This window comes from Dasypus novemcinctus, chromosome 6 (assembly GCF_030445035.2).
Source record: "Dasypus novemcinctus isolate mDasNov1 chromosome 6, mDasNov1.1.hap2, whole genome shotgun sequence".
NCBI classification, from domain to species: Eukaryota; Metazoa; Chordata; class Mammalia; order Cingulata; family Dasypodidae; genus Dasypus; species Dasypus novemcinctus.
The window spans coordinates 51,003,099-51,026,035 of NC_080678.1; the positions used below are offsets into that span (position 1 = coordinate 51,003,099).

Sequence of the window (22,937 nt, forward strand, 5' to 3'; positions counted from 1 at the left end):
TTTTATTGTCTCTCCTCTGTGTCTCTTTTTGTTGCATCATCTTGCTGCACCAACTCTCTGCTTGGGCCAGCTCTTCATAAGGCCCTGGAAATCGAACCTGGGGCCTCTGGTATGGTAGACTGAAGCCCAATTGCTGAGCCACATCCATTTCCCTGTGTTTTGCAACTGCATCTGTTTTGTCTGATATTAGTATATCTACTCCATATCTTTTTTTTTTTTTTTTTGAGTGCTGGAGTCAGGATTGAACCTAGGACCTTTATATGGGAAGCCATCACTCAACCACTGACCCACATTGGCTCCCCTGAGTTGGTGTTTTCATTTGTTTGCTTATTGTTTGTTGTTTTGCTTTTAGGAGGCACTGGGAACCAAACCTGAATCCTTCCAAGTGGGAAGCAGGTGCTCAACCGCTTTAACCACATCAGTTCCCCACTCCACATCTTCTTCCCACCCAGGTGGCTCCCTCATCTGCCTGCTGATTGTCTCTGCTCACTGTGTCTGCTCCTTGTCTACTCATTGTATCTGCTCCTTGTCTGTTCATTGTGTCTGTTCACTGTGTGTTCATCTTCTTTAGGAGACACTGGGAATTAGTACCTTCCATGTGGGAGCTGAGTGCCCAACCACTTGAGCCACATCTGCTTCCTGCTTGTTGTGTCTGCTCATTATGTCTAATCATTTTGTCAGTTTGTTTTATCAGCTCTTTGCCTCTGTCTTTCTTCTTTAGGAGTCACTGGGAACTGAACCTGGACCACCCATGTGGGAGGCAGCCGCCCAACTGCTTGAGCCACATCTGCTCCCCTCCATATCTTTTTTTTTAAAGATTTATTTATTTATTTATTTTCTCTCTTCCCCTCCTCCCACCCTGCTATTCTTGCTGTCTGTGTCTGTTTGCTGTGTGATCTGTATCTGTTTCTCTTTTGTCTTCTCTTCTCATTTTTTCTCCTCTAGGATTCACTGGGATTCTATCCTGGACCCCTGGAGACAGCTTCCCGGTCAATTGTGCCACCTCAGTTTCCAGTCTCTGCTATGCTTCACCTTGACTCTCCCCTTCATCTCTCTTGTGTTGCATCATCATCTTGCTGTGTGACTCACTTGCACAGACACTGGCTCACCATGTGGGCACTTGGCTTGCTGCGTGGGCACTGGCTTACCATGCAGGTTCTTGCACAGGCACTTGCTCAGGCACTGGTGTGGGCTCTGGCTCACTGCATGGGCACTGGCATGGGCTCTGGTTTAGTGTGCAGGCACACTTTCTCTTTTTCTTTTTCACCAGGAGGCCCCAGGGATTGGACCTGGGTCCTCCCATATGGTAGGCAGAAGCCCTATCACTTGAGTCACATCCACTTCCCTCTCTATCTTTTTTAACTTCTATTATGTGGAACATCTTTTTCCAGCCTTTCACTTTCAGCCTGATTTTGTCTTTGCAGCTAAGGTGGTCTCTTGTAGAAAGCATATTGATGGCTCATATTTTTTTTTATCCTTTCTCTCAGTCTATGTCTTTTGATTGGGGAGTTCCGTCTATTCATGTTCAACGTTGCTACTGTAAAGGCATTACTTCTTCCATTTTCTCCCTTGGCTGTCTGTTGTCATATCTTACTATTGTCTGTCTTTTTAAAAAATTTTATTTATTTATTTATTTCTCTCCCCTTCCCCGCAGCCACCCCCCTCCCCAGTTGTCTGTTCTCTTTGTCCATTCGCTGTGTGTTCTTCTGTGACCGCTTCTATCCTTATCAGTGGCACCGGGAATCTGTGTTTCTTTTTGGTGCGTCATCTTGTTGTGTAAGCTCTCTGTGTGCAGTGCCATTCTTGGGCAGGCTGCACTTTCTTCACACTGGGTAACTCTCCTTACGGGGCGCATTCCTTGCGCGTGGGGCTTCCCTATGCGGGGGACATCCCTGCGTGGCACAGCACTCCTTGCGTGCATCAGCACTGCGCATGGGCCAGCTCCACACGGGTCAAGGAGGCCCGGGGTTTGAACCGTGGACCTCCCATGTGGTAGGTGGAAGCCCTATCCATTGGGCCAAGTCCACTTTCCCTTGTCTGTCTTTTAACCCTTTTAGTTACCTTTACTTATAATCTTCATTTCTGCACACTTCTCCAAGCCTCTCACCCTTGTATCTTCCTTTCAGGCCACAGAACACCCTTTAGTATCTTTTGTAAGTCCTGTCTCTAGGTGACAAACAAGATTCTTGATTTGTTGCTTACCCTGTTATTGGCGTCCTTTAACTTATTTCTGTAGCTCTGAAAATGTTTCTGCCAGTTCTTGCTGGTTGTTCAAAGCTTCTTTGGGGGTTGGAACCTTGACACATCTCATTCACGATCTTGTTGGAGGGAGGGGCATGGGATCTCTCATATTTTGGCTTTAATTTTATTTTCCTTAATAACTAATGATGTTGACCATCCTTTCCTGTGCTTATTAGTTTTTCATATATCTTCTTTGATAAAATGGCTATTCATATCTTTTGCCCATCTTTTAACTGGATTATTTGTCTCATCATTGTTTGTAATATATTCCACTGTCTGAAGATATTCCATTGTCTACAGGTTTATATATTTGGGAATTCTGCTAGTAGTCTAATGTCATTCCTTTATAGTTGATGTGTCTTGTATCTCTGTCTGCTTTTCTTCTTCTTCTTCTTTTGTGGTTGTGTTCCTCACTATTATTAGAAAGTCTTTAGGTGTGGCCACCCTAAGTGCAATTGATGATTCATCTTGGAAAATTCTTAGCCATTGTCTCTTAATATATTACCTCTTCTTCATTCTCTTTTCTTTTTCTAAGACTTGGGTTAGAAGTGTTTGTGGTCTTTGCAGTCTGTATTCCAAAATGATTATTCTTTATTTTGTATTACCACTCTGTTGCATTCTGTGCTATTTCTTTACTACAATTTTTCAGTTCCCCTAATCTCTTTTCAGCTGTATCTAATCTGTTTTACCAGTCTATGACTTTAATTTTAAGAATTTTAGAGAAATTTAAAGTTTCTCAAGAATTTCAAGAGTTTCTCATTTCTAAATATTCCTTTTGCTACATTTTCAAGTCTGCCTGGTTATTACTGCTAGTGATTTTCTGTTCATTTTTATTACTTTATCTTTTTTGCCTTCAATATTTCATTATATTCTATATTATTTATCTATCTGGTAATTCCCATTTTTTAAGTATTTTGGAACCTAACTATGGTTTTTTTTCTTATTATTTTGTGGTGATGTATTTTGTTTTTAATGTGTTTGATGATCTGTGTTGGTTTTTTTAAAGATTTATTTTGTTTATTTACTCCCCTCCCCGCATGCTGGTTGTTTTATGCTGTCTACTCTCTGTGTCTGCTTGTCTTCTCTTAAGGTGGTACCAAGAACCAATCCTGGGACCTTACAGAGTGAGAGAGAAGCACTTAATCTTTTGCACCACCTCAGCTCCCTTGTTTGCTGCATCTCGTATTGTCTCTCCTCTGTGTCTCTTTCTGTTGTATCATCTAGCTGCACCAGCTCTCTAAACAGGCCAGCATTTCTGCATGGGCCTGCTCCCTTGCGTGGACCAGTACTCCTGCATGAGCCAGCACTCCGTTCAGGCCAGCACTCTGTTCAGGCCAGCACTCCGCTCAGATCAGCTTGCCCTGTGGCCAGCTTGCCTTTCACCAGGAGGCCCTGGGAATCGAACCCTGGACCTCCTATATGGTAGACAGGAGCCCAATTGATTGAGCCACATCCATTTGCCTGATGATCTATGATTGAGCATTTATTTCATGAAAAAAACCGGAAGCCTAAATTGCAAGTCCTTTTCCCCAGAGAGTACATCCAATAGAAGTTTTCTGTGATGATGGATCTATATTTGCACTCTTCAGTATAGTAGCCAGTTGCCACATATGGCTAATAAGAACTTGAAGTGTGACTAAATTGAATAAGTAACTAAATTTTTTATTTCATTTCATTTAAATTAATTTAAATTTAAATAGCCTCATGTGGCTAGTGGCTACCACGTTGGATAGCAGAGCTGTAGAGGATGTATGTTTTCTTTTCTTTGGAGCACAAGGATATCTGCAGCCTAGGACCACTTAGTCTCTTTCCAGTTTTTTAGCTTTCTGTATGGAAGTCTCAGGCATAGATTCCTCACTGCCTATTAATCTAGGGCTTAATGCTGATTGTTGTCATTTGCCTTTAGGGCAGCCTAGCCTTTTGCATTTGTGAGTACTCAAATTATAGGTCTGTTTTTCCACTGATATGTTTCATTTGACTTCTGTAAGCCTAGAAATGTGATAAAAAATTGGTTTATGTGAGATCTAGTAAGCTTGTAGTGGGAGGACCCTCAGAGTATTGTAGCCAGCTTCAATGCCCAAACCTGCAGTTCAGTTTATATGTTTTGCATCTTGTTTAATGGTTATTTGTGAGTGTCAAAAGAAAAGTGTGTATCATATTGGTAGATATTCCAAAGCTGGAGTGCTTATTTAATATTATAAGTGACACTTAAATTTTACACTGATCCTAGTAGACTGGAATGGTGAACTGGATTTAAGTTCAAAACTCAGTTGAACAGGAAAGCGGCTCTGCCTCATTCAGTTGGGCTCCTGTCTACCATATGGGAGGCCCTGGGTTCATGTCCCGGGGCCTCCTTGTGAAGGCAGGCTTGCCCACATGCCATGGAGCGCCGCCCGGCCTGCAGATACCGCAGAGAGCGAACTCAGCAAGGTTCACACCTTGTGTTGAGACACAACCAAAAAAGGGAAACAAGCAAAAACATGGAGGAGTGCGCAGGGAATGGACACAGAGCAGACAACAAGCAAACCACAAGGGGGAAGGGGAAATAAAATAAATACAGACACAGAAAAATGCACAGCGAATGGACACAGAGAGCAGGCAACATGCAAAAAGCCACAAGGGAGGGGATATTAAAAAAAAACCCAAAAACCAAAAAACTAAATTGCACAATTTAAAGATCTGGAAGATCTCTCATAGTAGCATTTCATGTGCAGTGTGCCTAAGAATTGTTTTCAGGTTTGGTGAGATTCAAATTGCTTAAAAGAGAAAACAAAACAAAACAAATTGGTTTTAGTTTGCATTACTAGAAGTTTAGTAACTTAAGCCATTCGTAATAGTTCCACTGATAAGACCATATCTAGAAAATATTGTTAAGTTTTGGAAGAGAAATGTGATCACAGTGCTGAGAGCAGTGACCTGTGTCATTGAAAAGAGGTTGAAGGGAACTGAGAGTAATTATGGGGAAATGTGTATGTGTGTCACATATTTACAGATTTCTCCTATATCAGAGAGCATCATTAGGAATAACTTGAGAAGCTCAACATAAGAAATAACTTAAAGGCATTTAGAGTAGATCAGGAATGTATTTTTTCTTAGCCTTGGTGTTCCTTATCAGAAGAGGTGTTCACGCAGAAGCTGGGTGACCCTGTTTTGGAAGTGCTATAGAGAAGGTTTAGACTTAATGAATTCTGGTGATCTGTAAGTTTTAAGTTTCAGATACTTATTTAAAACCTTTTTTCTGCTCAGCACTTTAAAATAAGATATTTTAAGCATGTTATACTTGTGATTTATGAGTATTACTCTGTAAGACTTGAGTAAAATTAATGTGTTTCTGATTCAACATGTTTTAATCTCAAATGTATAATTTTTAACTTTTCAGTTATAGAAAATTTAGAAACTTATAATTTTTTTTGTTATATTTTTAAACTTTGGGAATTTTCACAGGGATATTGGCTCTATTATCTTTGCATTTAATTACCAAGGATTCAAAGAGTTTATATGATTGTTCTTTTAAGGCAAACTTTAAAAATATTTCAGTATGGGTCCAATCAGGAGATAACAACCACACAGTGGTTTAAGCAATTTAAGTTTAATGTAAAGAGATATTAAACGATGTCAAGAGAGTAATATAAGATATAACAAAATTTTGTATGGTACCTAGATTTGATGGAATGTATTCTTGTGACTTCTTCCCCAAGGTTGGAGTTCAGACCTCATTGATTGAAGAAGGTGTGTGTGTGTGTGTGTGTGTGTGTGTGTGTGTGTGTGTAATTAGATGTGGCTCAAGTGATAGGGCTTCCATCTATCATATGGGAGGACCTGGGTTCAATCCCTGGGGCCTCCTGGTGAAAAAGAAGAAGAGAAAGTGTGCCTGCATGGCGAGCCAGTGCCTGCGTGGTGAGCCAGTGCCCCCATGGCAAGCCAGTGCCCACACAGCAAGCTGAGTGCTTGCATGGCAAGCCAGTGCCCAACACAGTGAGCCGATTGCCACCTGCATGGCAAGCCAGTGCCCACATGGCAACCTGAGTGCCCACGCGCTATCTGAGTGTCCACACAGTCAGTGGCTGCGCAAGTGAGTCACGCAGCAAGATGATGATGCAACAAAAGAGAGACAAAGGGGAGAGTCAAGGTGAAGTGCAGCAGAAACCAGGAACTGAGGTGGTGCAGCTAACAGGGAACCTCTTTCCACTTGAGAGGTTCCCAGGATCAAATCCCGGTGAATCCTAGAGGAGAAAAAATGAGAAGACCAAAAAGAGAAACAGATACAGAAGATCACACAGCGAATGGATACAGACAGCAAAAACAGCAGGATAGGGAAGAGGGGGAGGGGGACAATAAATCTTTTTTTTAAAAAAAAGGTATATAGTTCAGCTAGCTCACTGGAGAGCAGAGAAGCCTGTTGATTTGTCTAGGCTGGAGGGGATTTGTGGTTGCTGAGCAAGCAGGAAGCAACCTTTTGAGTGCAGCTGGGGATCAGCCCCAACTGGTGATATGGGCTTGTGGAGGAGGTGGGAACCCTCTGGACTACAAGCAAACTGTGAGAGTCCTCCATGGGAGAACCCTCTGGGGTACAAGTAGGTCACATGGGGGCTTTCAGAGGGAGCATGGCTTCTTGGGAACCTTGTGGGCAAAGTGAGCTGCATGGGGCTTGCAGAGAGAATTGGCATGGTGCTGGTATGAAGCCTTGGGTGCTCTGGTTTCCATATCTAGAAGGCTGCGGGAAGGCTGTCTTCAGGCCAAGGCTGCAGGTTTCCCAAGGGACTACACATTCCAGGAATGTGGACTGAGCAGAGTTCCATCAGGTGACCTCAAACCCACACCATTGACACCCTCTGTGGCAGCTGCAAACTTAAGGGGAGTCCCTTTCTGCAGTGTCCCTTCACTGCCTTCTACTGAGAAAGCATAACATTGTATTCCTTTTAAAGGAGAAATATTGAAAGGATTTCCATCTGTTTTATAATTTATATGTAATGGATGGGTGAATTTGGAGCTAAAAGGCAATAAATTTATAGGTGGCAAACAAGATATTAAACATGGTTTAAATAATAGGTCAGCCTTTGAGTCTTGACATATTCCTGGTCCTTAGCATATTGATTACTGAAAACCTCGAACTTCAAGATTTTATGAAGAATTAAGTTGCTGTATATGTCCTCTACTGTATTTTTAAAGCTTCTATTTTCTTAAAAAATTACAGTATTAATGTAAAAGGATTCTATGATCAAGTAATTTGGGGATATGCTGGGTTAAAAAAGATTACACATTTTGTTTTTTCTGTATGATGTGTTACTTTATCAATTTCTAAATGAAGATTATATTCTGAGTTTCTTCAGCTTATTTGACCAAAGAATGCTTTATTGATTTGGAGTAGTGGATTAGTGTCATGCAGGACATGTTTGGGACATGCTGGCATAACCTATACTTTAAAATAATTCAACAAAAATTGTAAATGATCTCAGTATTGCTTGTATTTTTTCTTTCCATGTACCTAAGAGTCTACTTCCACAAATTTACCATTTTTAATGGATGACTCTTTTTGCTGAAAAGCCCTTCCACTCTACCCAAATTTAGATTCCTTGACCTTGTCCCTAATAACTTTGTGGTCAGATATTCCCAGCCTGTTGTTGTTGTTTTTAATCTTATATCCTCCTTTACTGCTAAAAAAATATTTATCCACTTCCCCATATCTGCTCCCCAATTTTCTGTATCCCAAACTCTATTCATGTTTTCTTTCTGGCTGAGATATCTCTTTTTAATCCTATCCATTTTATTTTTATTTTTATTTTTTTATTTTTTTTTTAATGTTACATTCAAAAAATATGAGGTCCCCATATACCCCCAACCCCCCTCACCCCACTCTCCCACATCAACAACCTCTTTCATCATCGTGGCACATTCATTGCATTTGGTGAATACATTTTGGAGCACTGCTGCACCATATGGATAGTGGTTTACATTGTAGTTTACACTCTCCCAGTCTACCCAGAGGGCCATGGCAGGACATGCAATGTCCAGCATGTCTCTGCGGTACCACCCAGGACAGCTCCAAGTCCTGAAAATGCCTCACATCATAGCTCTTCTTCCCTCTCCCTACCCTCAGCAGCTACCTTGGCCGCTTTCTCCACATCATTGCTACCATTTCTTCCATCACAATAGTTCTGTAGTAGAATATCAGTAAGCCCACCCACTCTATCCATTTTTTAAAAATATTTTATTATGGTGTATTAGTGTTCTCTAGGGGAACAGATAAAACAGGAGATGTATGTGTGTATATATACATATAATGTAAATATTATTAGACTTTTTATTTTTTATTTTTAAGTTTTATTTTTATTTTTATTTATTTCCCCTTCCCCCCCTTGTCTGCTCTCTGTGTCCATTTGCTATGTGTTGTTGTTCTTTTTTTTTAACAGATTTATTTTTTATTTATTTCTCTCCCCTTCCCCCCCCAGCCCCCCTGTTATCTGCTCTCTGTGTCCATTCACCATGTGCTCCTCCATGACCACCTCCATCCTCATCAGCAGCACTGGGAATCTGTGTTTCTTTTTGTTGCGTCATCTTGCTGTGTCAGTGCTCCGCGTGTGCAGTGCCACTCCTGGGCTGGCTACACTCTCCTCCACACTGGACGGCTCTCCCCAGGGGGTGCACTCCCCGCGCCTGAGGCTCCCCCATGCAGGGAGCACCCCTGTGTGGCAGGCCACTCCTTGGGCACATCAGCACTGCACGTGGGCCAGCTCCACATGGGTCAAGTAGGCCCGGGGTTTGAACCACAGACCTCCCATGTGGTAGGCAGACGCCCCATCCATTGGGCCAAGTCCGCTTCCCTGCTATGTGTTCTTCTGCATCCACTTGCGTTATCTGGTGGCACTGGGAAACTGTATCTCTTTTTGTTGTGTCATCTTGCTGCATCAGCTCTTTGTGCAGCACCACTCCTGGGCGGGGTGCGCTTTTTTCACGCAGAGTGCACTCCTTGCACATGGAGCTCCCCTGCACGGGGACGCCCCTGTGTGGCAGGACATTCCTTGCGTGCCACAGCACAGCTTACCATATGGGTCAGGAGGCCCTGGGGATTGAACCCTGGATCCTCCATGTAGTAGACGGACGCTCTGTTGGTTGAGCCACATCTGCTTCCCTTATTAGACTTTTTATAGGAATTGGATTGTGACTGTGGGGATGGGCAAGTCCAAATTCTGTAGGATATGCCTCAAGCTGGGAACTCCAATGAAGGTTTTCACTGAATTCCCCAGGAGAAGTTGGCTGGCTAAAGTAGAGATGGAAATTCTCCCTTCTAACTGCTGAAATCATCACTTCTCCTTTTAAGGCCTCCAGTTTATTGGATGAGCTGTCATTGTTGAAAGCAATCTCCTCAGTTAATAGATGTCAGTTTACGAACAATTTAAATCCAGGAAATATCCTCAGAGTAACAATCAGGACAGTGCTTGCTTGACTAAACAACTAGACACCATAACCTGGCCAAGTTGACACATGGACTTAACTATCACTAGTGATAATTTGTGTATAACATAAACTTTGCCATTTTAACCATTTATAATTATACTCCAGTGGCATTATTTACAGAGTTGCTGTCATCACCCTCATCCATTACCAAAACTTTTTCATCACCCCAGCTGAAACTCTGTGCTCATTAAACAATAACTCCCTTTTCCTCCTTCCCTCTAACCCCTGATAACTTCTAGTCTACTTTCTGTCTCTGTCAATTTGCCTCTTCTATGTCGTTCTTATAAATGGAACCATAAAATCTTTGCCCTTTTGTGTCTTGCTTATTTCACTTGGCATAATGTTTTCAAGTTTCATCCATGAAATAGCATATACTGCACTTTTGAATGCATTTTGACGCAAATAAACCCAGATATTTAGGATGTCAGATAACTTGCAACTATTTGTAACTATGTGGTGAATTTAAAATTTTCTTAATATGTGTTTATATCATAACTTATGAAAGGTTGATTCTTAGTTTGATTCATCAGAACCCTTTTTAATTGGTCAGAGGGTATAATACTCTGGTCATACTATATTGATGGACACATTTTGAACATCATCCCTACATATATGTTCAACTAGGTACTTAATTTGGTTGGTTAGGGCATGGAACTAATAAGGTAAAATTTTATAGCTTTGAGTAAACGAATAGATTTTCAACTTGAATAGATTTTTAGTTAGAGATACTTGTTTCCTTGGTTATGGATTGACTTTTCCAATAAGTTTTCTTTTACATAGCCTGGCTTAGGAAAACCGGTTACACACACATTCTAGCAATGGAGTATCAGTAGATGCACTTTTATTACAAATGATAGCAAGTTCTTACTGAAAGTAATTAAATGGTATTTTTCCAAAATATTGTATTATTTGTATTCCTCTCACTGTTTTATATAGGTTCTCTTTGACTTTTTTGTTTTGTTTGTTAATCTCTTTATTATCTCTGTTGATCTAATACTTCCATATAAGCCAGGTATTCTTAATTGAGTTTTTTGTTAGTTTAAGTAATAATAGTATAAATAGAAATAATTTCATTTTAAAAAGTAGTTTGTATTTGCCTTAGAAATAAACATACTTTAAAGATTGTTACTAAATAGCTCCCTGGTTACAAAAAAACACAATTCATATAACTTTTCTATGTTACAGAAACCTTTTTCCGAAAAGGACAAAGGAACTCAAATCAGTTGTCCATAGTGCTCCTGGTTGGAAATTATTTGGTAAAGTCCCTCCCAGAGAGAATCTTCAGAAAACTTCCAGAATCATTCAACAGGTAAGTACTAAAACAGCCTTGTAGTTTGTCTTAGCTTTTTGGGCTTTCTTTTCTTGAAAATTAACCATATCCCATTATCATCCTTATTTTCTAGATTCAAATTTTGGAACCGTGGATATAGTAATCTTCTTAAAAATTTTTTTCAAAACAGACCACATAATTATTTTCAATTATCTTTTATATTTGTGAAAATTCTTCAAAGAAATAGAATATTGATTTTCTTTCCCAGTTATTCCTTGGATAGCTTTTTTTCCCCCTTTATTTTCCACTTAGCCAGTCACTCTCACCAGGTACTTTGATTTCCATCTGACATGGCAGTATTTGCCAATGACACAGATTTTATAGGGAGTGGTAACTGTTAACTGATGAAACAATAAAAAGCAAGAATAAGTAAATTGTAAGATTGAACACTTTCCTTTGTCACTTTTTTATGTTCTGCCTGAGCCATTGACTTTGTGAGTGAGAAGGGTGGATACACAATCTTTTTCTGGTAATTTTGGAAAGCCAGTTGTTCTAGCATCCATATGAATCCTTGTTATTTCTATTTATTTATTTTTATTTTCTTATTTTTAAAAAACTTTATTGAATATCCTTATTCTTGAATTCTCAAGGATTTGAGATCTTTTGACTTCTGAATTTGTGTTACTCAATACTAGGAGATTAGTAAGATTGGAAAGCAGTAAGACTAGATCAGTTTGCTGTTTTTAAGTTCAGAGAACTTATTGCTTAAATAGAGGTATATATTTAATTGATTAGATCTTTAAAAACATTTATTGTAGTTAATTTTATTTACAAGTAATTAAAATACTGAATCATTTCTATAACTACTGGGACTTAAAACTATATCGCTGTGATTCTCAAACTGTGTGTCCAGGTACATAGTGTGCTGCAGCTCAGGGGCACCATGGGATATTTAAAATTTTTGAGGCAAATACCATGATACTCTATACCTCAGAGACTATTTGCGGTAATACACAGTCTCAACATTAGATAGCTCTACAATCTTTTCTATGATGTCATATCTTGGGAATCTGGTTTTTTTGAGGTTGTTATGATAAAAATCAGATACTATGAAAAAATCAGCATGGAACAGGAAGTATGGGTGGTGTCCAATCTGATTTCTAAGTTTGAGAAAGTGTACGTGCCAACAGGTGTACATTTCTAATTAATAATTGTGTGTATTTAAGAAAGAAATAAAACTTTTTCCTTTCAATTTATGCATATTATTTTTCACATGGTTACTGTTAGGACATAAATCCTTATTAAATTGTTTGGACGTAACTAGTTATCTAATGGAACCATTAGGTATTTCTTTTGGTTTAAAAAAAAAAATTACTGAGACACTAAGCACTGTTAACCAAGTTTGGGAACCTCTGCTATAGGGTCATCTTAAATTTTAGCTACTTTTTGTAAAGTCTGGAAATAACTTCTCTTGGCTAGAGTTTTTCCAGAAGAACAAGTTTGCCCTCTAGAGGCAAATCAGTAGTCTTGCTAGTGAAGATTTGTACTATACTACAGGCATTCTTGACTTTATGGTAGTTTACTTTAAATATGCATGTGCATACATTTTTATATCTTTATGCAAACTAATGTTCTGTGATATTTTTGTGCTAAATTGCTGGCTGGATAATTATGTTTCCTGTATGCTGTGAGTGCTCCTTAATCTTTTTTTTTTGTTTGTTTTTTAAAGCTAAGACCTCACTCTCTCCTTTTAAAAAATATATTATGTGAAAATCTGATGAGTGATCAGGAAACAGACAACTCATATTTGCATTTTAGAGGAAGGAAGTGGAGTTGAAATGGAGTTGCTGTCCTCCACAACCCTACAGATAATGATTTCTCCCAGTCATTTATTTTAATGTCCCAGCTTTCTAGCTGTGTGTAAGTGCTACAGTGTATTTTTGTGCCTTATTCATAGTTCTGTTAGTTTTCTGGGAGAGTTGATGGATAGTCGAGTTGTTACTCCTCTGACTCTTTTCTCTACCCTTAATTTATGTATCTTTTTCACCATGTGATGGAACATTCTGCCTCTCCTTCTGTACTTTCTTTTTCCTTACTCCTGCTACTCATTTGTCTGACTTCATTGTCCTCTTCCCTGCACTTGTTATTTTCTAAGTGGGCATGACTTTCTCTTTTTAGTAATGCTAAAATTTATAACTTTATATCTCTATTCCAACTTGAAAACATTTTTTTTATGGCCCTGAATTTGAACTCTGTAAAACATTGTAAGTATAAAGAGGTGTTTGAGACCCTTTCCCATGTACTTCTTTCAAAGGGATATTACATATTTGGAACCAGAAAAAAAATGAAGACTTAATTTTCCTTCACATTTTAGGACTTTTAAAATTCATTCATAGGCTTATGGAAAATACATATAATTATTTATGTGTGTGAATTTTTACATATATGCTGTTATAGATTTTTTTCTGCAACTTATTCAAGAAGAAAATGTTAGTATTTATATTTGGCTCATTTAACTTTACATGGTTTGTACTTATAGTCTTTCAGAGATACATGAACTTCATAAGTGAAAGATACCTGTAGGATATATATATATGTATATATTTTAAGTTTATTCCTATGGGTAATTTTTTAAATGATCAATTTTTCTGTATTTACAATAAAGAAACAAAAGAATCTTTTTAGGGTGATAAAATCACATTGACTCGAATTTTACATTTAATTTGGCTATCAGTTTCCAAATCACAAGAATATTCATAGTACTCTTTTATGAGGATTATCACATGTGTTCTCTTGCAGGTATGAAATTCCTGCTTGTGGCGTTTTGGTGAACCAGTTGGTGAGCCATGTTAAAAATCACATCTATTCATTATAAATATTATTTCAGTTATATTGTAGTTCAGTTGACCCAGGTTTTTGTTTTTCTGAATTAATAGGCTGAAATTGGAATGCAGCTAAAAATTTGTCTTAATGACCTCCAAACTGCAGCTGAGGGTGATATCAAATGAGCCATGTTATATAGAAATGAAACATGATTTCACAGTAGATTGGATTTACCTTGCTAATGTCAAATTGACCATCTTTTAGTAAGAAAGTGACTTTTTTTTCCGTAGGGCACTCGCTGTTTTTATATTGGTATCTATAGTGTTAAAATAAGATTGTAATACTTAGATGATGTTTCAAGTTTTTTATCAACACTCATAATTTTTGAGTGAAGTTTTAGTTGAATGGTTGAATCATTTTCAGATCACCTTTTTTTTTTTTTTCTTTAGGAGGTACCGGGGATTGAACCCAGGACCTCATATCATATATGGGAAGCAGGTGTTCAATTACTGGACTACATCCACTCTCCAGTGAGAGTTGTTTTTTTTTTTCTCTTTGTTGTGTTTTGTTTTTTTAAGGAGGTACTAGGGATTGAACCCAGGATCTCATAGATGGGAAGCAGGTACTTAGCCACTTGAGCTACATCCACTCCCCTCACATAACTTTTGACAGGCAAGAAAAAAATGTTTTAAAAGGTACTAACTTACTTTTTAATTTGAACACTCAAATTGTCTAAAAGTAGATTAGGTCTCTTTCCTTAGTTAAACTTTGGTTTTGAAATTTTTTTACTGTGGGAACAGTAATATTGTGAAAAAGACCAGAACACATGTGCTTTGTGAGAAGAAATTAAATATATAATTCTTCAAATTGCTGAGAGCTTAATTTTTTAAATTACTTCCCTTATTGGTGTGTGTAGCATTAGAACATTTGAAAAAAATTTGTTGGTTTTAGTTATGTTTAACTATGATAACCTTGGTGTAAAATTTGGCTAGTTACTTTAAAACTAAACATTGTTAAATTGTTGAGGGGCTAGGCTATGTTTAGAATTTATTTTTGAAAAGTTTTTATTATTGTACCACACTCGCATGTTTTGATTTCACCTTATTTACCTAATCTCTTGTCACCTGGAAGAGGTAATAAATCATTGCCTTTCCAGCTGCATGTGTCTTTATTTATAGTTAACGATAAGTTATTATGTGTTTCCTATGTGTGAATGAAAGTTATCTTTGTAAGGTCTCAAGATTGAGAGAGGAACTCTTTAATGCTTTGGGCCTGTGCTTCTGGGAGAGGGGAGAATTATGAGCCTCAGTAGAAAAAGTTAAATTAAAGAAAACTAAAAAATTAAAAATAATGAGTCCCCACATATTGAACAGGGAAGAATTTATAGAGAATTTTTTTTTTTCCTATTAACAGAGACAAAGACTTGGGAAGGAGTTGCGTTTTGAAAAGTTTCCAAGTACCTTTTATTTGATTATATGAATACAATTTGAGTATCAAAATTATATTAAAAGTTTTACTCATTTTGTTTTTATCTTAGCCTTGTATAGTATCTTAGATTTCATATCAGACTAAACAAACAAACAAAATTATGTTAGTAATGGCCAAAATGAAGTTTATTGAGACACTCCTGTATGTCAGAGATAATAAAATACTTTGTCCCAAAGGATTCAATTAGGCTTGGATTCTGGGATGGGTTTTATCTCTCTTAATTTATAGAATTCTAGAATAAAATATAGAATAAGTAAAGGTTGATTAAACTAAACACTATAAATTTAATTAATTAAACTAACAGTAAATTAAATCATAATCATCTAAACTCTATACTCTATACATGCTGGTTTCCCTGGCCCTTGAATTGAGTTGTATAAAAGAACCCATTTATCTTGGGTAGACATGGTCTTGAGGTGGTAAAGATGACAACATGGGAAGTTTCTTCCATTTCTGAAACAATATTCTGGCTCTCTATAAACTTCACTGTGAAGGCCCAATAGATAGAAGGGTTTACTTAATGATGTGGGTTTAATATTAACCCTTTCAATAGAGTGTTCTTAGTTATCTATGAATGTTTTATCACTGAATCTCAAATTTGAGTCAGTAAATGTTTATATCAGTGTATTTATCAGGTTATTTCAGCTTTTTCCTTGTCTTTGGAAGATTAGATCCTGTCTTCTATTCTCTCTCCTCCCCAGTTCTCATGTTTTACTTCTTCTTCAAGAAGCTATTCAGAGACTTCTGCCATCCTCTCTTCGGAGTCATGGTCTCAGCATTTCTCATATTTCCCTCCTAGCACACCTCCTTTCTAAATGACCTCTTCGGCTACCAAGGTATAAGTACCATTCTGCCACCAATACATTTTGTGGCCTCATGTTGGCCAATATTAAACCTTTTCTCTAACAGAACTTGAAGAAAAAATTTCTTGAATTAACCTTAGATTCTTCTCTCAAATTGGCTTTCATTTCAATGAATACATAATTTATTGACTGTATATAATGCAATAGGCATAGTGTTAGGTTCTTGGGATATAAATAATGAAAGAGTCCTAGTCTTTAACTTATTCCAGTATAACTGGATAGGTAGATGGGGTATTAATATAAACCTATAATATAGTGTGGTAAGTGCTATTAAAGAGGTCTGAACTAAGCGTGAATATCTATGAGAGGATTAATTCTGCTAGAGATTACGTGAGAGTTGTGTTCTGAAGTACTAGTGGGAGCTCACCGGGTAGACAAGATGGGGAAAGTCATTGTAGATAGGGGAGACTGAGCAAATAGGAATGAACAAGATTTGTTATGTTGTGTATTTTGCCGGATTCAATTTGCTAATATTTTGTTAATGATTTTTTGCTTTTTATACTCATAAGGGTTATTGATCTGTAGTTTTCTCTTAATGTCTTTGTCTGATATTGGGATAATACTGGTAGTATTGAATGAATTGGGAATTGTTTCCTTCAGCTCTATTTTATGAAATAATTTATTTAGAATTAGTATTATTTCTTCCATAAATGTTTAATAGAACTCACCAGTGAAATCATGTAAGTCAGGATTTCTCAATCTAGGAACTACTGACATTTTGGTAACAGAATTCTTTGTTATAGGGGGCTATCCTGTGAAATGTAGGATATTTATTATTATCTCTGGCCTCTACCCACTAGATGCCAGTAGCAGTCCCCTCCCCACATACACACAGTTGTGGCAAGCAAAAATGTCTTTAGACATTGTCATATATCCTCAGAGGCAAAATCAACTCCACTTGAGAACCACTGATCTGAGTCAAGCCTGGAGTTTTTGTTGTTGTTGTTATTGAGTATATTTTTAATTATAAATTTAATTACTTCAGTTGTAGGGCTATTCAAGTTCTGTATTTCTTCTTGAGTCAATTTTGGTAACTTGTGTTTTTCAAGAATTTTTATATTTCATCTATGTTGTCAAATTTACTGTAATAAAATTGTTCATAATATTCTCTTATGATACTTTTAATATCTGCTGGATATGTAGTGATAATCTCTTTTACGATTCTGATGTTAGTAATTTGTAGTTTTTTTCTTGATCAGTTTTATTAGAAGTTTGTCCAGTTTTTGATCTATTAAAAGAAACACCTTTCTTGCACTGATTTTTATATCTTATGTATCTTTTTTCTATTTTGTTTATTTCTGTTCTTTATTATTTACTTCTTTCTGCTTGCTTTGTATTTAAGGTGGATCATTAATTTTAGGCCTTTCATCTTTTTCATATACGTATTTTAAGCTATAAATTTCCCTTTAACCAATGTTTTACAGCGAGAGTATCACAAATTTTGGTATTTTGCATTTTTATTTTCATTGAATTAAAAATATTTTCTTTTTCTTTGTTATTTCTTCTTTATCTCATTGATGTTTAGAAGTATGTTTTTAAAATTTCCAAATATTTCAGAACTTCCCAGATATGTTTCCATAAATTTCTAATTTAATTCCATTATTGTCAGACAATATAAATTATGCAATTTCAGTCTTTTTCAATTTATTGAGATTTGTTTTATAGCCCACATATACCTTATCTTAGTGAATGTTCATGTGCACTTGAAAAAACTTGTATTTTGCAAATGTTGGGTGGAGTATTCTATAAATATTAGGTAAATTGGATGATGTTTAAGTCTTATATATTTTTGATGGGTTTCTATCTACTTTCTCTATTAATTGCTAAGAGAGAGTATTGAAATCTTCACCATAATCTACTTGGCTATTTCTCTTTCCATTTCTGCCCTTTTTTCTTTTTTCAGTTAGAGATGTGGGTTTATGAAGCAATCATAATACATAATGTGCAGAATTTCCATATATTACCCCTCCATCAACACCTTGCATGTTGTGTAACATTTACTACAAATTATGAAAGAACATCATCAAATATTTCTACTAGCTATGGACCATAGCTTACATTTGGTATTTTTTTCCCATACACCCCCCTATTATTAATACCATGTTTTAGTATTGTATATTTGTTATAGTTCATGAGAGAACATTCTCATATTTGTATTGTTAACTACAGTGTATCATCCACCTCATGGTTCATTGTGTTATGCAGTTCTATGCCTTGTACAATCCACATAAAGCATAAACTCAGTGGCTCTTACTTTCATCAGAGTTTCATTGCCTCACTAAATTTTTTAATGTTTTCTTTCGTCCAAAAGAAGAAATCCCCTACACCCTCCCCTATTACTGACCTTTTAGTCTGTCCTTTTTTGATTGGTGAAATGTGCTTCTTTTCCTTGGTAATATTTCTTATTCTGAATTTTTGCCAGATTTTAATTTAGCCACTTCAGCTTGTTTTCAGTTAATGTTTGCATGATATTTCTGTTCTCAATCTTTTACTTTGTATCTGTCTTTATATTTAAAGTGAATTTTTTGTAGGCAGCATGTAGTTGGGTCTTACTTTTCTATACAGTCTGATAATCTCTTTTATCATCAGCATGATTAGGCTTAAGTTTTACCCATCTTGCTCTTTCTTTTCATGTTGTTCATCTAGTCTTTCTTTTTTTTCTCTCTCTCTTTTCCTACCTTCTTTTGGGTTAAATGAGTATTTTTAGTATTCCATTTTATCTCCACTATTAGCATATTAGCTTTAACTTTGTTTTTTTCAGTGGTTGCAGTTTGCTCTTAGCTAGCAGTTGTTAAATTTTTTGGTCTCATGTCCACTTTGTAGTTTTAGTAATTGAAGATCTCAAAAAGCTTTTGTTTATGGGGATTCTGTCTATCAGTTTTACTGCATCCAAAATTAAAGCTGAAATGTTAAAGTATTATTCATTTGAAATAATAATAAAGGCATTACATGCTAACATGCACTAACATATTTATGAAAAATAGCTATTAAACCAATCTAGTGGAAAGAGTGGCATTGTTTTACATTTTTATAAAAATCCTCTTCATTATTTTGCTTAATAAGAGAGAACTGACTTCTCAATTTAATCCTACAATTAAATTTCTTGCAATATGTTGTTTTAGTTTTAAGATATTAAGAAAACTTGATCTCACATAGATATGTAGAAAAGAAAAGAGTGTTTTAGTAGCCTTTTTAGATTATTGTAGATATTCTCCTTTGACACACTTCAAAGTTCATAAAGTTATATCTTATTAAAAATTGGTTACTTTGGTGTGATCTATGTATCTTAAAAAAAGATAATAAAAGTATTTGAAAAAATATGGTTACATTGTAGAATCTAAAACTATATATCTCTCTAATGTTAATATCTATTGGTCCGTCTTGCACTTTCAATAGATTTTCATCCTTGTATGGCTTTGTAACATTGCACGTTGGTTGTTTGGAAAATTTTGGTTTACCAAATCATGGACATCTTCCAAATGTTGAGACATTTTATTTTACAATATAAAAAAGCTACAATAATATTGCTACCAATCTCGTGCAAAGTTTAAATATTAGAAGCTGTCAGGCATTTGCTGGCATTTACAAATTTGGTGGAAATTTAATTTTCACTTGAAAGATTGAGTATTATTTCTGGCAACAGTCACTTGTCAGTCATGCTCCTTGAAATCAGACTCAATTCATCCTTTTTGTTTTGATTTCCTTTAAATTTGGAATAAATTTTAGATTTTCAGAAAAATCACGAAGATTATGCAGAGAGTTCCTGTATAACTCTCACCCAATTTCCCCTAAAGTTAGTATCTTAAATTACCCTCGTCAAAACTAAGAAGACAGAATTCCCATACAACACCCCTCCCTCAACACACCACATCGTGGTAGAATATTTTTTACAGATTGTGAAACAATATCATCAGACTATTACCACTAACCATGGTCCATCATAGCATACATTTGGCACACTTTTTCCATACTCCCCCATTAACAACACAATTCAACTTTGGCATAGATGCATGAATAGAATATTACAGTATTGCTGTTAACCACAGTCCATAGGTCATTCCAGTTGTATTTTTCCCATGCTTCTCCACATTCCTACCACCCTGCAGTAGAGACATACATCTGCTGTACCTCACAAAGGATACTTGTGCATCTGTATCATCAACTACAAATCTCATCTACCTCTGGGTTCACTGTGTTATTCAGGCCCTAGGTTATTTTCTAGCTTTCTTTCAATTGACATTTACATCCCTAGACTACCCTTTCCAGCCACATTCCCATTTATAAACCAGTTGTTACACTATAATGTGTTACCATCAACTCTATCCATTTCCACACTTTTACAGTAAAGTTACTTAAAACTTATACATACATTAAGCATCAGTAGTCCATGTCAGCCTTCTTCTTCTTCTTTTTTTTTAGATTATTTATTTATTTCTCTCCCCTTCCCCCCCCCACCCCGGTTGTCTGTTCTCTGTGTCTGTTTGCTGCATCTTCTTTGACCGCTTCTGTTGTCAGCGGCACAGGAATCTGTGTTTCTTTCTGTTGTGTCATCTTGTTGCGTCAGTTCTCCGTGTGTGCGGCACCATTCCTGGACAGGCTGCACTTTCTTTCGTGCTGGGCGGCTCTCCTTAGGGGACACACTCCTTGCACGTGGGGCTCCCCTACGAGGGGGACACCCCTGCGTGGAAGGGCACTCCTTGCGCGCATCAGCACTGCGCATGGGCCAGCTCCACACGAGTCAAGGATGCCGGGGTTTGAACCGCGGACCTCCCATGTGGTAGATGGATGCCCTAACCACTGGGCCAAGTCTGTTAGGGTTCAGGCTTCTTGGGTTCCTCTGGGCTCAGCTCCTTTGTTTTCTCCACAAGCTCAGCTGTAGACTATCAGGTGAATGGGTCTGGCTGTCTCCCTAGGGTCCAGCTTAAGACTTCAGCATTAAACCCCAACATTAAAAACTCTTAAATCTGTCCTTTGCCATGCCTTTTATCTGATCCCTACCCACCAAGGGGTGGAGACTCAACACCCTAATGACGTGAGCCAGTCAAAGCCCTAATCATAACTCCGTCACGCCCAGGTGCAGATTAGATTACAAAAATAATCGAATATCTGTTTTTGGAATTCATAACCATATCAAACTATGACAGTATCCTTGGGTCTAAGGTGAGTCTCTTGCAGACAGCATATAGATGGCTCTTATTTTCTTATCCATTTTGCCAGTCTGTTACTTTTGATGGAGGAGTTTAATCCATTAACATTCCATGTTTTTACTGTAAAGGCAGTTCTTGTTTGACCCATTTTGCCCTTTGAGTTTTATGTCATATTTTATTTTCGCCACTTTTTGAGACTTTGTTACTTTTGTTGATATAATCTTCATTTCTAGACTCTTCCAAGCCTCTCTCTCCTGTATTTTCTTTTCACACTGTAGCACTCCCTTTAGTATTTCCTGCAAGACCACTCTCTCTGTTTTAAACTCTTTCAGTTTCTGTTTATCTGTGAATGTTCTAAACTCACCCTCAATTTTTGAAAGACAGTCTTGCCAGATATAAGATTCTTGATTGGAAATTTTTCTCTTGCAGTATCTCCCATGGTTTCTGATGAGAAATTGGCACTTAATCTTGTTGGGTATCCCTTATAGGTTATGCACTGCTTTTCTCTTACTGCTTTCAGAATTCTCTCTTCTTTGGCATTTGACATTCTGATTAGTATATATCTTGGAGTTGGTCTATTTGGATTTATTCAGATGGTAGTACGTTGCGCTCTTAGGACACGGATATCTATGTCCTTCAATAGGGTTGGGAAATTTTCCACCATTATTTCTTCAAGTATTCCTTCTGCCCCTTTTCCCTTCTCTTTCTTGTGGGACACCTTTTACATATGTTTTTGTATGTATCTTGCTGTTGTTTAGTTCCCTGAGACCTTGTTGAATTTTTTCCATTCTTTTCTTCCTCTTCTTTTCTATGTTTGTTTTCAAGGCCATGACTTGAAGCTACCAGTCCTTTCTTCTGTCTACTCAAATCTGCTGTTAAATGACGCCAGGGTATTTTTAAAAATTTATTTCTCCCCCCTCCCTCTCTTGTCTGCTCTCTTTGTCCATTTGCCGTGTGTTCTTCTGCATCTGCTTGTATTCTCATTAAGCAACTTCAGGAGCTGATCCTGGGACCTTCTGGAGTGGAAAAGAGGTAATCATTCTCTTGTGCCATCTCAGCTCCCTGGTCTGCTGTGTCTCTTATTGTCTCTCCTCTGTATCTCTTTTTGTTGCATCATCTTGCTGCTTCAGCTCTCCTTGTGGGCCAGCACTCCTGCGCAGGGCAGCACTCTCTGCAGGCCAGCATTTTGCACAGGCCAGCTCATCACATGGGCCAGCTTGCCTTCACCAGGAGACCCTGGGTATTGAACTCTGGTCCCCGTCTATGGTAGATGGTAGCCCAATTGCTTGAGCCACATCTACTTCCCTCCAGCATATTTTAAATTTCATTTATTGTACCTTTCATTCCCATAAGATCTGCTTTTTTCCTATGTGTGCTTGCAAATTCTTCTTTTTTTTAAAGATTCATTTTTATTTATTTCTCTCCCCTTTCCCCCTCCCCAGTTGTTCTTCTCTGACCGCTTCTATCCTTATCAGCGGCACCAGGAATCTGTGTTTCTTTTTGTTGTGTCAGCTCTCCATGTGTGCAGCACCATTCCTGGGCAGGCTGCACTTTCTTTTGCGCTGGGCGGCTCTCCTTACAGGGCGCACTCCTCTCGCGTGGGGCTCCCCTACGCAGGGGACACCCCTGCGTGGCATGGCACTTCATACT

General features: G+C 37.5%; 1 protein-coding gene across 1 annotated transcript in view; it reads left to right on the top strand.

Moving 5' to 3' along the window:
• Window positions 1-22,937, top strand: part of TBC1D12 (TBC1 domain family member 12) — a 143,182-nt gene that overhangs the window by 46,218 nt on the left and 74,027 nt on the right. The window contains exon 2 of the mRNA XM_058298800.2: window positions 10,882-11,005. Coding sequence (XP_058154783.1) covers window positions 10,882-11,005 — 124 coding nt within the window. The remainder of the gene's footprint in view (window positions 1-10,881; window positions 11,006-22,937) is intronic.